The sequence below is a fragment of the Enhydra lutris genome, unplaced genomic scaffold (genome assembly GCF_002288905.1).
Source record: "Enhydra lutris kenyoni isolate GAN:26980312 unplaced genomic scaffold, ASM228890v2 scaffoldscaffold12, whole genome shotgun sequence".
NCBI lineage: Eukaryota > Metazoa > Chordata > Mammalia > Carnivora > Mustelidae > Enhydra > Enhydra lutris.
In genome coordinates, this window is record NW_019154096.1 from 41,595,787 (window position 1) to 41,610,336 (window position 14,550).

General features: G+C 39.9%; 1 protein-coding gene across 1 annotated transcript; it reads right to left on the reverse strand.

Moving 5' to 3' along the window:
• Positions 1-2,269: 2,269 nt before the first annotated feature.
• On the reverse strand, positions 2,270-3,232 carry LOC111145400 (olfactory receptor 6C74-like). The gene has a single exon (XM_022500278.1). It carries the CDS (start codon positions 3,230-3,232, stop codon positions 2,270-2,272), a length of 963 nt encoding a protein of 320 aa, XP_022355986.1.
• Positions 3,233-14,550: the final 11,318 nt, after the last annotated feature.

Here is a 14,550-nt window from a genome sequence, read left to right on the forward strand (position 1 = left end):
CTTTTCATTACTTTGACCACGGTTCTTTGATTTATTCTCTACGTTCCTGAACTTTGACCACTTCACAACATTCCTCTATAATTCAATTCTCAGGGCAGACAACTATTTCCATGTTCATGCAGCATCTTATTGCTATGCATATGAGTATTGTCAAGTGGATTCTAGAGATTATATGGCTCAGTCTCCATATTTTACGGAGAAGGTGACTTATGTGTTTTTGGAAGTTGACCAGTTAGTTGACAGCAGCACCAGGCTTGTTCAATACAAGCACCAGGCTTGTTCAGTGCAAATGATTCAGAGTCTACTCGGTCCATTTACATTCCATTCCCACTGCCACTTCCCTAAACCATCATTCTCTTTCTTCCAATTCCTGTAACACTCTCTATACACTTTCCTACTCTGATCCTGGCTTTTCCAAACCCCTTTTTATAGAATGGATAACAGCCAATCATCTGAGATCTTTTTTAGGACATGTTTGATATTTCCTTACTATCAATCAGATGAATTCTGATCTTGGTAATAGGACCATGCAGGCCAAATAGTATCTAATCATGGTGTACGATGTGTTTCATAAAATATATATGAGATTATCTAAACTCAGGGTTTGGTTAAAGAGAAACAAAATAAAAAATTGTCCTAATCATTTTAGAGAGGTTTCTTTTGAAGAATAAATAGATAGGGGCGCCTGGGTGGCTCAGTGGTTGAGGCCTCTGCCTTCGGCTCAGGTCATGATCTCAGGGTCCTGGGATTGAGTCCCGCATCCGGCTCTCTGCTCAGCAGGGAGCCTGCCTCCTCCTCCTGTCTCTCTCTCTGCCTGCCTCTCTGCCTACTTGTGATCTGTCTGTCAAATAAATTTTAAAAAAATAGATACATTCTAGCTGTCAAATAGTTGGAAAAAGTACAAGTTATAAGGATGGAGATAATAGAAATGTTAATTTTTAAAAAAGATTTTATTTATTTATTTGACAGAGATTGCAAGTAGGCAGAGAGGCAGGCAGAGAGAGAGGAGGAAGCAGGCTCCCCACTGAGCAGAGAGCCCGATGCGGGGCTCGATCCCAGGACCCAGGATCATGATCTGAGCCGAAGGCAGAGGCTTTAACCCACTGAGCCACCCAGGCGCCCCAGAAATATTAATTTTTAACATAGATGATCAAACAGAAGATAACCTTATAGGTGACAACACAATTCAATGAGGGAAATTTTTAATTCATTTATTTTCATTAGTAACATGAAGTAGATAAAGCATTTGAATCTTTGGAAGAAATTATAGAAGTATGAAATAAGTGCTCCCTTCCACCGATATACACAAGCATCTGTAGTAACAGCTTTAGGATAGGAACCAATCATAAATATGCATAATGCATCTGAGAGGCTGGAGCTAGAGTAAATAATTTAGGAGATAGGAGCTGGTCAGCTATGGCATGGTGCAGTCATTCTCTCTCTTTAGAGAATGGTCTAAGCATGAGAACAATTCTGTTTCCCTCCAGCATGGGACTGACAAATGCATTATGTAGCTAAGCTGAGGGCCAAAAACAGCATTTCAGAGCACTCCTGAGGCAAACCATATATATTCCAAGGTGAATTGTACTATGACCATTGTTTCTTTAGGCTAGGCATGAAGGGAATGTGGACCGAAGTATCGGTAGTATTCCCATCTTTTCCTTCATAACCAGAAAGTAATAAACAACCTTCTGTCATTTAATTATCTAAATGCCTTTTGGTTAATCATCAATCCATTGTGCCATGATTATGGCTAGAGAGAAGTGAGATAAAAAGTGCATAAGGGGCGCCTAAGTGGCTCAGTGGGTTAAGTCTCTGCCTTCAGCTTAGGTTATGACCTCAGGGTCCTGGGATGGAGCCCCGCTCGGGCTCTCTGCTCAGTGTGGAGCCTGCTTCCTCCTCTCTCTGCCTGCATCTCTGCCTACTTGTAATCTCTGTCTGTCAAATAACTAAAATCTTTTAAAAAAGTGCATAAATTATAAAATTTTGGAAATTTCAAACACATCTTTATATCTGAGGGAAGAAAAAATTCAGCAAAAGATATTTTGGTTAATCAATTGTCATGAAAATGTGGAATATTTAGAGAGAAGATAGCATGTGCATCAAGGTAAAATGTGACCTTGCAAAAGCAGATTTCCATTTTTTTAAGGGATGTGCAAGGTCAAGTGAGATCTGCTAGCGACCCTGTACTACAACTGTGTGGATGGCTACATTGGCCAGAATGAGGACAATGGGTTCTCTAAGGTCTTCTAGTCAAAGGTGATTTTTTTCATCTTGATATTTTCATTCTGTACATTGTCTCCCTCAGAGCCTGGTGGACTTGCTTGTTCCGCAGAGTGTAGATGACAGGGTTCAGCAGTGGGGTCACCACCGTGTTCACAAGGGCAGCCTCCCTGTTGGAGTCCAGCCTGTTCGTTTGCTTTGGTTTCACATATATAAACACACAGCTGCCATACATCAGTGAGAGAACTATGAGGTGAGAGGAGCAGGTGGAGAAAGCTTTCTTTTTCTCTTTGGCTGATGGGAGTCGTATGATTGTGACTACTATGTTGCTGTATGCAATGATGGTTATGATAAGGGATGTCAAAAGGATAACCAAAGCGAGGACAAAGGCCAACATTTCAGTGGAGCTGGTGTCAGAGCAGGAGAGATGAATCAGGGGGGCAAGGTCACAGAAAAAGTGAGGAATGATACGGGGACCACAGAAGGACAACTGGAAAACCTTCACTACCAGCCCAGTGATGAAAGGGAAGGCCAAAGCGAAGCAGGCAGTGACCAGGAGGAAGCAGGTCTTCAAGTTCATGATGGTCGGGTAATGCAGAGGCTTGCAAATGGCCACATACCGATCCAGAGACATTACCGCTATGAGGAGGAATCCTGCTGCTCCCAGAAATACAAAGACAAAGGCTTGTATGAAACAGGCAAGAAAGGAAATGGTTTGCCTGCCTGAAAGAAAGATAACCAGCAACTTAGGAATAACCGTACTTGTAAAACAACACTCAAAGAAGGAGAAAATGCTGAGGAAAAAGTACATAGGTGTGTGGAGCCTGGAGTCAGCACAGGTGATGGTGACTATGACCGCATTGCCTGCAATGGATGCCAGGTAGGCCAACAGGTGCACCAGGAAGAGGACCTTTCTCAGGTGTTGGATGGCAGGAAACCCCTCCAAGGTGAATTCTTGGACAGTTGTCCCATTCCCCATTTCCATGGGCACCTCTTTCCACATCATCATCACTGCTGATCTAACCTGTAATAAAGACATCAGGGAGCACAAAGATTTTAGGAGACCATGATTAAGTTATTTCAGTAGGCAAGAAGGTGGCTAGGCGTTAGGCAATGAATATAATAGAATCTATCTGTTCATGTTCTTGTGAGACTTAAGATAAATCATGTAACTCACGTGGCATATGGTGCCAATGTTTCTTAATGTGTTCCTTAAATTCTAAGTGTAGTATTATGATCACTAGTATTATTCCTGGAGTTTAAGTAGGCAGAGTTATTAACATTTTTGTATTATATGTTTTATTCTTCTTGTAACATTATTTGTAAGTATCATTATAGTAATGTTAGTAATATTCCCTTTGACTATCCCTTTTAAAATCTGCAATACATTCTATGGTCCATCATCGTCTGTTTATAACTTACATTTTTTTCTCTGCTCATCACTGAAATTCAGTATTTCTGTTATTCACCATAATAATCATGAGCCCCTTCTTCTAAAAGCAGAAACTAAAGCTTAGAAAGTTCTGGGGATCTTATATCACATAACTGGGACTTTAGCCAGAATGCCCAAATTTGAAGTAACTGCTGTTTCCAAATACAGTGACAAAATATTTTCTTTTCTTTTTCTTTTCTTTTTTTTTCTTTTTACAGAGATCACAAGTAGGCAGGCAGAATGAGAGAGAGAGGAGATAGCAGGCTCCTTGCTAAGCAGAGAGCCCGATGCAGGGCTTGATCCCAGAACGCTGGGATCATGACCTGAGCTGAAAGCAGAGGCTCTAATCCACTGAGCCACCCAGACACCCCCAAATTATTTTAAAACAGGAACAAATGTATTTTTGATGCCCTCTCAACCTTAAGTGAAAGATTAGCTTTATTTATCTTAATTGTTTCTCTCCTCAGACAATAGCACTGATGTGTTGCAGACCTGTGGAATGACATGGGGCTTAGAGAGGATCTACTTTAGTACAAGCATTTTATAGAAGGAGTTGGAGACCAGAGACATTAGGGGCTGCTCAACAGTATGAGGTAACTTGTAAATCTAGGATTTACCACCCACCTTCACATGGTTGACGCTGGCCTGTGACAGAAGAGGGTATGATAGTAGTTCGTAGAATTAACCCACTTATGAGGATGTGCTGGGCACCTGATGCTCATGCACTCACTCTAACATCCAAGCTCAGTGAACATTCTTTCTTCAGTCCTCTCCATCAGTAATGTCTCTCAGGATAGTGTTTGGCTCCTTCATATCAACACTAGGCTGAAGGTTGGCAGTGAGGAATGTGCCCTTTTCAGTAAAGCACTGTGGGACTGGTGTTGTGAGGGTAACTCATGGAACTGAGCAGCTCACCCCTAAGTGGCACAGCCTGAAGGAGACACTCCTTCTGTTCCTGTTGACCCCAGTAAATCCACCAAGTTACCAGGATGCCTGAGGACAGGCATTCAGCTAAGAGTCACCATTTAGAGGGTAGCGCTTCCTTCCTTTGCAGTTATTGTCTTCTAAGAAATCAAAAGCTTGCTCTGGGCTGAAGGGAAAGGAGAGAGAAGGAAAGTCATTTGTCACAGCCTGGGGCCCCTGGATGGGTCAGGGAAGGGGAGGGGATGCGGTGAATATGCATCCCATGCTGCCAGTATTCTGGCTGCCAGTGCCTGTTTCCAAAGTGAAAAAAGGCCACATGGCACCCTGGACCACTGAAACCCCAGAAAGGAACAGAGGGACTAAAACAAGCACATTTCACTGCTCTGAATTCTGGGCTAGAGCTGGACTCCTAGACTACTTAGGGTGCTCATGAAATGTCTGGCTCTGCCTTCCCCACTGATAGAAGCCCACCTAACATGCAATACTGCTGTCACCTCCTATAGCAGTTAATGGGAGCACACAGCTTCTTACTGGTTTAGCCCTGGGTGCTGCTGAGATGAGGATCCTTCTGTGGCAGTGCTCCATGTCATAGGCACACCTGCTCCAAACACCTTCTCTTGCATATGCCCTTCCATTATATGCTCACCTTTCCACGTGGAGAAGCATCCTCGTTTTACTGCATCAACAGTGAAGAGATGCTGACACACAATTCTGAGGCTCTGTGATAGTTTTACCACAAGACTGTTTGGTCACCAAACAGGATGGACCCAGCCAGTGAGCAGAAAGTGTGGACCTCTAGGCCTTATAGGATGCTGAAGAGACGGGGGCAGAAAGTAAAGTTACAGCTGGTGTCTTAGGGGCAGCTAATTGGTTACTGTTGAGAATGAGAATTACTGATGCAACCTTTGTATTTATCTTCCCTTGTGAGTGGTGACACTGACTCCCAGATGTCCACACTGTTCTCTGCCAAGATTTTTCAAGGAAATTATATGACAATTTCTCAAGGGTTTTTAAAGTCCCAAGTTGAATATTCATCCTGATTTTGGGTAAAAGTCCAGACTACAATTTTCTTTTCATTTTTTTTAAATTTTATTTATTTGACAGACAGAGATCATGAGCAGGCAGAGAGGCAGGCAGAGAGAGAGGGGGAAGCAGGCTCCTCACTGAGCAGAGAGTCTGTGCGGGGCTTCATCCCAGGACCCTGAGGTCATGACCTGAGCTGAAGGCAGAGGCTTAACCCACTGAGCCACCCAGGCACCCCAAGACTACAATTTTCTACATGTAATGTGTACACTGAGACCAGAGCATACTTGTTAAAATAACATATTTTATGGTAAGAAACAGTGAGATAACACTCTGGCTTTCATGAGACTTTTGGGAAAGTACTGGAGAAGTCCTCCTTTTTATTAACAAATTCATCATGCTTTCACTGATATTACAATTCTTTTCATTGCATATTTTCATCTGAAGAGTATGTTCATTGTGCTCCCCAGTCTTTTTGAAAAAGGAAAGCACACACTTTTTCCTCTTCAGGGAAGAAGGGGGCATGGCATGGCAGGTGGTTTCTGTAACATCTGTAACCAGTCAGACCCCTCTCTCTTGAAAAGTTTCTGGGATGTGGCTCCCCAGATCTTTCTAGATGCAGAAGAGGAAGAGATGTGAGCCTGAGGGTGGAGAAGCTGTACCTATAGCAACCACTGGGTTGGAGGTTGCTTCTCCTCCTGGGTATGTCAACTGAGCATTGGTGGCAGGAGTGACCCATTTTTCTATGGCCTCTGGATTCCCATCCAGAGCCTGAGAAGGGGACTAAACTCTTGTATTTGCTGGAGATCACGGGGTATATGGTAGCTGGAAATTTGTTCTGCCTGAATCTGCCCTCAACATTACTGATCTTACAAGGTCAAGGCAAATATTATAGAAACTTTCATGAGTATTCATATGGGTTCCACCTTCCCACAAGTATACAAAATCACTTTTAGAACATCTGTCCATCTACACACCCTGTTCTCAATTCATGGCAAACTTGGACCTCATGGTTATTTTCTCAGTTGGAGGTGAGGGAAAATAAAGAATAATGGGAGAAGAGTTATAAAAGCTAGAGCCATGTGAGACTATACATTTTCATGCTCAGATTAAGGCTCATTTTCAGGGGGTTTTAATATTATTCAGTGCCAGCTTCATGGTGCAGAAATGCCTATCATTCCTGAGCAAGTCCCAACAACAGTGTGATGGTGGGAACATGGGAGGAGAGGATCTGGTTTTTATGGGAAGTTTTACAAAGTGGACACTCAAAGAAATGGGTTGAACTAACTCTACATTGTATCTAGCATAGGGGATGGTGAGCTGATACCAAGAAATATTTCTTTTCTTTCTTTTTTTTTTTTTTTAAAGAGAGATCACAAGCAGGCAGAGAAGCAGGCAGAGAGAGAGGGGGAAGCAGGCTCCCTGCTGTGCAGAGAGCCCGATGTGGGGTTCGATCCCAGGACCCTGAGATCACGACCTGAGCAGAAGGCAGAGGCTCAACCCACTGAGCCACCTAGGCGCCCTCCAAGAAATATTTCTAATTGTCCTTGGTCTACTTTCTGTTTTTTGGATAGTGCCTTTTGGCTCTCCAATACACACTATATCTTTATGTTTTCTAAAGGATACCTTGAGATCTCTTTTATCAAGGACATTTCAAGCATTACTTGTGCTTTGAATGTGTAAGTATACAGTTTTAGTTAGGGAAGGAATAGTTCTTAAGGTTTTATTTGTAATTATCAAAATATTCAGAGATTAAGCAAATATCAGCTGTGGATTCTCCTCTTCAGAATACTATTATGTTAGCCATTCTGGCCCTTGGCCACTCTTAAAAATAGGCTACACATATCTTCAGGATTTAGATAGTAAGACTATTTTGGTTTATAGTGTGTCTGGTTAATATGATCTATTCCTAGAATGGTTCCAATTACTAGTATTATATCCCTAAGGAAGAAGGATAAATTGAGGCCTGAGGAAAGGTAAATCCCATCATCTATGATATTGTGGGAGAGGGCATAGGGGAAGCTAATTTGAACAGAAAGTGGGGATCAGAAACCACTGAAATTCTCATTAGGCAGAATCCCAGGGTGAGGGTGGAACTGTAAGAATACCAATAATATTCTGAGAACCACGGTCCCTGTTGGAATTTCTATAAAACTAAGGCAACAACGGCAATAAGGACCCAGAATACATCAATTCTAAAATAGGGAGTTCATTAATACCATGCTCATTACCCATCCATCCATGTGAAGAGAAGCATGGTAGTGTTAGTAGCTTCTAATCTGAGTCCAGGAGGAGAAGTGAAGGCATAGAGTAAGTTATCCTGTCCAGATTTTTTTGTTGCCTTTAAAAAAAATTTTTTTTAATTAAGGCTATTTTACATTTCTATGACTTTGAAGTTGTTAAAAAGCACTTTACAAAAATTAATTGTGCTTCACAATATTCCTATAAGCTACATATTATTATTTCTGTTTTACAAATGGGAAAACATAGGCATGAAGAGACTAAACTAATTGCTCACAATCAAACAACTAATGAATGTTACAGCTGAGAAAATAATATTCTAGTTCTTTAAAAAAATTTTTTTGTAATTAACATACAATATGTTATTAGCCCCAGCTAATAATAAGGTATAGGTCTGTGAATTGCCAGGTGTACACACTTCGCAGCACTCAACATAGCACATATCTTCTCCAATGTCCGTAACCCAACCACCCTCTTCCTAACCCCCTCCCTGCAGCAACCCTTTGTTTTGTGAGATTAAGAGTCTCTTATAGTTTGTCTCCCTTACAATCCCATCTTGTTTCACTTTTTTTTCTTCTCTACCCCAAAACCCCCAACTTTGCCTCTCAACTTCCTGTATGTCAATCATAAGTGAAACAAGTGGCTTTAAAAAAAGAAAATTGCACTTATTTGTGTCAGAATTTTTCTGAATAATTTTAATAGATGGGAGGAATAGCATCTTAGACATTGCAGATTAAAGATTTGCAAATTTGAAGATACAGAAAGTTAAACACAAAGTAATCTACCTAAAATCGAAAAGATCATCAGTGAAGTATGGGACAACTTTAGGTAATCCAACATGCATATAATTAAATTTCTGAAGGAGAAGTTTATGTGTGGAGGGGGATGACAAAAAAAAAAAAAAGATTCAAGGAAATGATGGCCAAAATTTTCTAAATTTCATGAAAACAGAACCAAAAATCTCAGTAAAACCCAAACATTAGGAAAATGAAAAAATCTACACCAAGGCACGTAATAAATTGCCTAAAACCAATGATAAAGAGAACATCTTAAAAGCAGCCAGAAGGAAAAATTACATGTTTCTTGTTGAGGAAAAAAGATAAAGATAACATAGAATCTTCTCTGGAAAGATGTCCATTGACAGATGAATGGATAAAGAAGCTGTGGTACACACACACACACACACACACACACACACACACTATGGAATATTAATCATCAAAAAAGATGAAATCTTATCATTTACAAGGACATGGATGGAACTGGAGGGTATTATGGTAAGTGAAATAAGTCAACCAGAGAAAGACAACGATCATATAGTTTCACTCATGTGTGGAATTTAAGAAACAAAACAAGATCGTAGGGGAAAGGAGGGAAAAATAAGATGAAATCAGAGAGGGAGACAATCTCTAAGAGGCTCTTAACTGTAGGGAACAAACAGGGTTGCTGGAGGGGAGGCGTGTTGGAGGGTAGGGTAAATGGGTGATGGGCATTAAGGAGGTCACATGATGTAATGAGCACTGGGTGTTATATGCAACTGATGAATAACTGAAATCTACATCTGAAACTAATGATACACAATGTTAACTAATTGAATTTAAATAAAATAAGATATAAGAAAAGAAGATGTTAGTTGAAAAAAAATTAAAAATCAGTGAGAATACAATGATACAAGGACTTTGAAAGGACCATGGATAAAAATCTGCCAACCTGGAATTCTATATGTGTGAAAACGTCTTTCAAAAATGGAGGCATACAGGGGCGCCTGGGTGGGTCAGTGGGTTATGCCTCCACCTTTGGCTCGGGTCATGATCTCAGGGTCCTGGCATTGAGCCCAACATCAGGCTCTCTGCTCAGCGGGGAGCCTGCTTCCCCTTCTCTCTCTGCTTGCCTCTCTGCCTACCTGTGATCTCTTGCTCCCTGTTAAATAAATAAATAATCTTAAAAAATGGAGGCATACAAGAGATAAAAAAAAATTAATCACCAGAAAACCTACAGAATAATAATTGGTAAAGTCAGTCCTTTCAAGAAAAAGAAAATTATACCAGATGGAAAAAAAATTATACCAGATGGATCTATGGAATGAAAGGAAAAGCACCAGGAATAGTAATTATATGGGTATATAAGATAGTTTGTTTTAATTATTTAAATGTTGTTGAAAGGTAATTGATTCTTGCAACAAAAATAGTAACAATGCACTGTGGTGTTTATAATATATATATATAAGGAAAATATGTAACAACAATAATATAAAAGCTGAGAGGGTAGAGTAGAAGTATGTTATTTTAAGTTTCTTATATGAGAAATGGTAAACTATCACTTGGAGGTAGACAGTGACAAGTTAAAGATGTATACTGTAATACTAAAGCAACCACTAAAATAAAAATCAAAAGTTACAGTTAAGAAGCCAACAAAAAGAGATAAAATGGAATCACCACAATTGGGCAGTAGGAAACTGGGTTGATGTATATTTTTATTATAGTCATTACAGAGGTGATTTCACAAGTATTTACATGTTAAAACATATCATATGATACACTTCAGATATAGCCATTGCATATCAGGGATAACTCAATAAATCTGTAGAGCTGATTGTAATGGAATACTAAAAATTCTTAGTTAATTCAAAAGAAGACAGGAAAGGAGAATAAGAAATAGATAAGAGTAGGGAAAAATAAAAGGAAATATCAAGATGGTCGAGTTAAATCTAACCTTAAAATAATGACATTCATATAAATGAACTAAGTACTCTAATTTAAAAAGGGAGACATGCACACACACACACACATAGTGACAGAGACAGAGACAGATAGAGACTATCATATTAGGTAAAAAGGAAGGTGTTACTAAATGCTGGTCATAAGAATAACATTTAAAATGACAGGACCCATACATATGTTGTCTACAAGAGACCCATTTCGAACCTAAGGATACACCCAGACTGAAAGTGAAGGAGTGGAGAAGCATCTTTCATGACAATGGGCCTCAAAAGAAGGCTGGGGTAGTGATTGTCATATCAGACAAATTAGCTTTTAAACTAAAGACTGTAGTCAGAGATGCAGAAGGACACTACATCATTCTTAAAGGGACTATCCACCAAGACGATCTAACAATTGTAAATATGTATGCCCCCAATATGGGAGCAGACAATTACATAAGAAAACTGTTAATCAAGATAAAGAGTCATATTGATATGAATACATTAATACTAGAAGATCTTAACATGCCTCTCTCAGAAATAGACAGATCATTGAAGCAGAAAATCAATAAAGAAATAAGAGCATTGAATGACACAATGGACCAGATGGACCTCATAGATATATATAGAACATTCCACCCTAAAACAACAGAATACTCATTCTTCTCAAGTCCACATAGAACCTTCTCCAGAATAGACCACATACTGGGTCACAAATCAGGACTCAACAGATACCAAAAGAATGAGATTATTCCCTGCATATTCTCAGATCACAATGCATTGAAACTGGAGCTCGATCACAAGGAAAAGTTCAGAAGGAACCCAAACACCTGGAAGCTAAAGACCACCTTGCTTAAGAATGCTTGGACCATGAGAGACTATGGACCTTGAAAAACAACCTGAGGGTTTTGAAGGGGCGGGGGGGGGGGGGGGTGGGAGGTTGAGGGAACCAGGTGGTGGGTATTGGGGAGGGCACATATTGCATGGAGCACTGGGTGTGGTGCAAAAACAATGAACACTGTTACACTGAAAAGAAAAAAAAAAAGAATACTTGGACCAACCAGGAGATCAAAGAAGAACTTAAATAATTCATGGAAACCAATGAGAATGAAGACACTTCGGTCCAAAACCTATGGGATACGGAAAAGGCCATCCTAAGGGGGAAATACATAGCCATCCAAGCCTCCCTCAAAAAAATTGAAAAATCCAGAACACACCAGCTGTCTCTACACCTTAAAGAACTGGAGAATCAACAACAAATTAAGCAAACTCCATGCACAAGAAGGGAAATAATCAAGATTAGAGCAGAGATCAATGAGATAGAAACTAGAGATATAGTAGAACATATCAATGAAACTAGAAGCTGGTTTTTTGAAAGAATCAATAAGATCAATAAAACGTTGGCCACACTAATCCAAAAGAAAAGAGAGAAGGCTCAAATTAATAAAATTATAAATGAAAAGGGAGAGATCACAACTAACACCAAGGAAATAGAAACAATCATCGGAAGTTATTATCAACAGTATATGCCAATAAGTTAAGCAACTTAGATGAAATGGATGCATTCCTGGAAAATTATAAACTCCCAAAATTGAACCAGGAAGAAACTGACAACCTGAATAGACCAATATCTAATAACGAGATTGAAGCAGTGATCAAAACACTCCTAAAACACAAGTTCCCGGGACCTGACGGATTCCCTGGGGAATTCTACCAAAGTTTCAAAGAAGAAATAACACCTATTCTCCTAAAGCTGTTTCAAAAAATTGAAGCAGAAGGAAAACTTCCAGACTCTTTTTATGAAGCCAGCATTACCCTGATCCCCAAACCAGGCAAAGACCCTACCAAAAAAGGGAATTTCAGACCAGTATCCCTCATGAATATGGATGCTAAAATTCTCAACAAGATCCTAGCAAATAGGATCCAACAGCACATCAAAAAGATTATCCACCATGACCAGGTGGGATTCATCCCTGGGTTATAAGGATGGTTCAACATTCACAAACCGATCAATGTGATAGAATAAATCAAGAAAAGAAGAGAGAAGAACCACATGGTCCTCTCAATTGATGCAGAAAAAGCATTTGACAAAATCCAGCATCTGTTCCTGATTAAAACGCTCCAAAGTATGGGGATAGAGAGAACATTCCTGAACTTCATAAAATCTATCTATGAAAAACCCACCGCAAATATCATCCTCAATGGGAAAAAGCTTGCAGCCTTCCCGTTGAGATCAGGAACATGACAAGGATGCCCACTTTCACCACTCTTGTTCAACATAGTATTAGAAGTCCTAGCAACAGCAATCAGACAACAAAGGGAAATAAAATGCATCCAAATTGGCAATGAAGAAGTCAAACTCTCTCTCTTTGTAGATGACATGATTCTTTATATGGAAAACCCAAAAGACTCCACCCCCAAACTACTAGAACTCATACAGCAATTCAGTAACATGGCAGGATACAAAGTCAATGTACAGAAATCAGTGACTTTCTTATACACTAACAATGAAAATACAGAAAGGGAAATTAGAGAATCGATTCCATTTACTATAGCACCAAGAACCATAAGATACCTGGGAATAAACCTAACCAAAGAGGTAAAAAGGAACTGTACTCGAGGAACAAAGAACACTCATGAAAGAAATTGAAGAAGACACAAAAAGATGGAAGACCCTCTCATGCTCTTGGATCGGAATAATAAACATTGTTAAGATGTCTACACTGCCTAGAGCAATCTATACTTTTAATGCCATTCTGATCAAAATTCCACCAGTATTTTTCAAAGAGCTGGAGCAAACAATCCTAAAATTTGTATGGCATCAGAAGAGACCCCAAATTGCTAAGGAAATGTTGAAAAAGAAAAATAAAACTGGGGGCATCACATTACCTGATTTCAAGCTTTACTACAAAGCTGTGATCACCAAGACAGCATGGTACTGGCATAAAAACAGACACATAGACCAGTGGAACAGAGTAGAGAGCCCAGATATGGACCCTCAACTCTATGGTCAAATAATCTTCAACAAAGCAGGAAAAAATATACAGTGGAAAAAAGAGAGTCTCTTCAATAAATGGTGCTGGGAAAATTGGACAGCTATATGTAGAAGAATGAAACTCGACCATTCCCTTACACCGTACACAAAGATAAACTCGAAATGGATAAAAGACCTCAACGTGAGACAGGAATCCATCAGAATCCTAGAGAAGAACATAGGCAGTAACCTCTTTGATATCAGCCACAGCAACTTCTTTCAAGATATGTCTCCAAAGGCAAAGGAAACAAAAGTGAAAATGAACTTTTGGGACTTCATCAAGATTAAAAGCTTCTGCACAGCAAAGGAAACAGTCAAGGAAACAACGAGGCAACCCACGGAGTGGGAGAAGATATTTGCTAATGACAGGACAGACAAAAGGTTGGTATCCAGGATCTATAAAGAACTCCTCAAACTCAACACACACAAAACAGATAATCATATCAAAAAATGGGCAGAAGATATGAACAGACACTTCTCCAATGAAGACATACAAATGGCTATCAGATACATGAAAAAATGTTCATCATCACTAGCCAGCAGGGAGATTCAAATTAAAACCACATTGAGATACCACTTTACACCAGTTAGAATGGCCAAAATTAGCAAGACAGGAAACAACGTGTGTTGGAGAGGATGTGGAGAAAGGGGAACCCTCTTACACTGTTGGTGGGAATGCAAGTTGGTGCAGCCACTTTGGAAAGTAAAAAATTAAAAATAGAGCTTCCCTGTGACCCTGCAATTGCACTACTGGGTATTTACCCCAATGATACAGATGTAGTGAAAAGAAGGGCCATCTGTACCCCAGTGTTTATAGCAGCAATGGCCACTGTCACCAAACCGTGGAAAGAACCAAATGCCCTTCAACGGACGAATGGATAAGGAAGATGTGGTCCATATACACTATGGAGTATTATGCCTCCATCAGAATGGTTGAATACCCAACTTTTGTATCAACATGGACAGGACTGGAGG

Excerpts from the sequence above, each read along its gene's own strand:
- LOC111145400 (XM_022500278.1), bottom strand. The coding sequence starts at position 3,232 with ATGATGATGTGGAAAGAGGTGCCCATGGAAATGGGGAATGGGACAACT.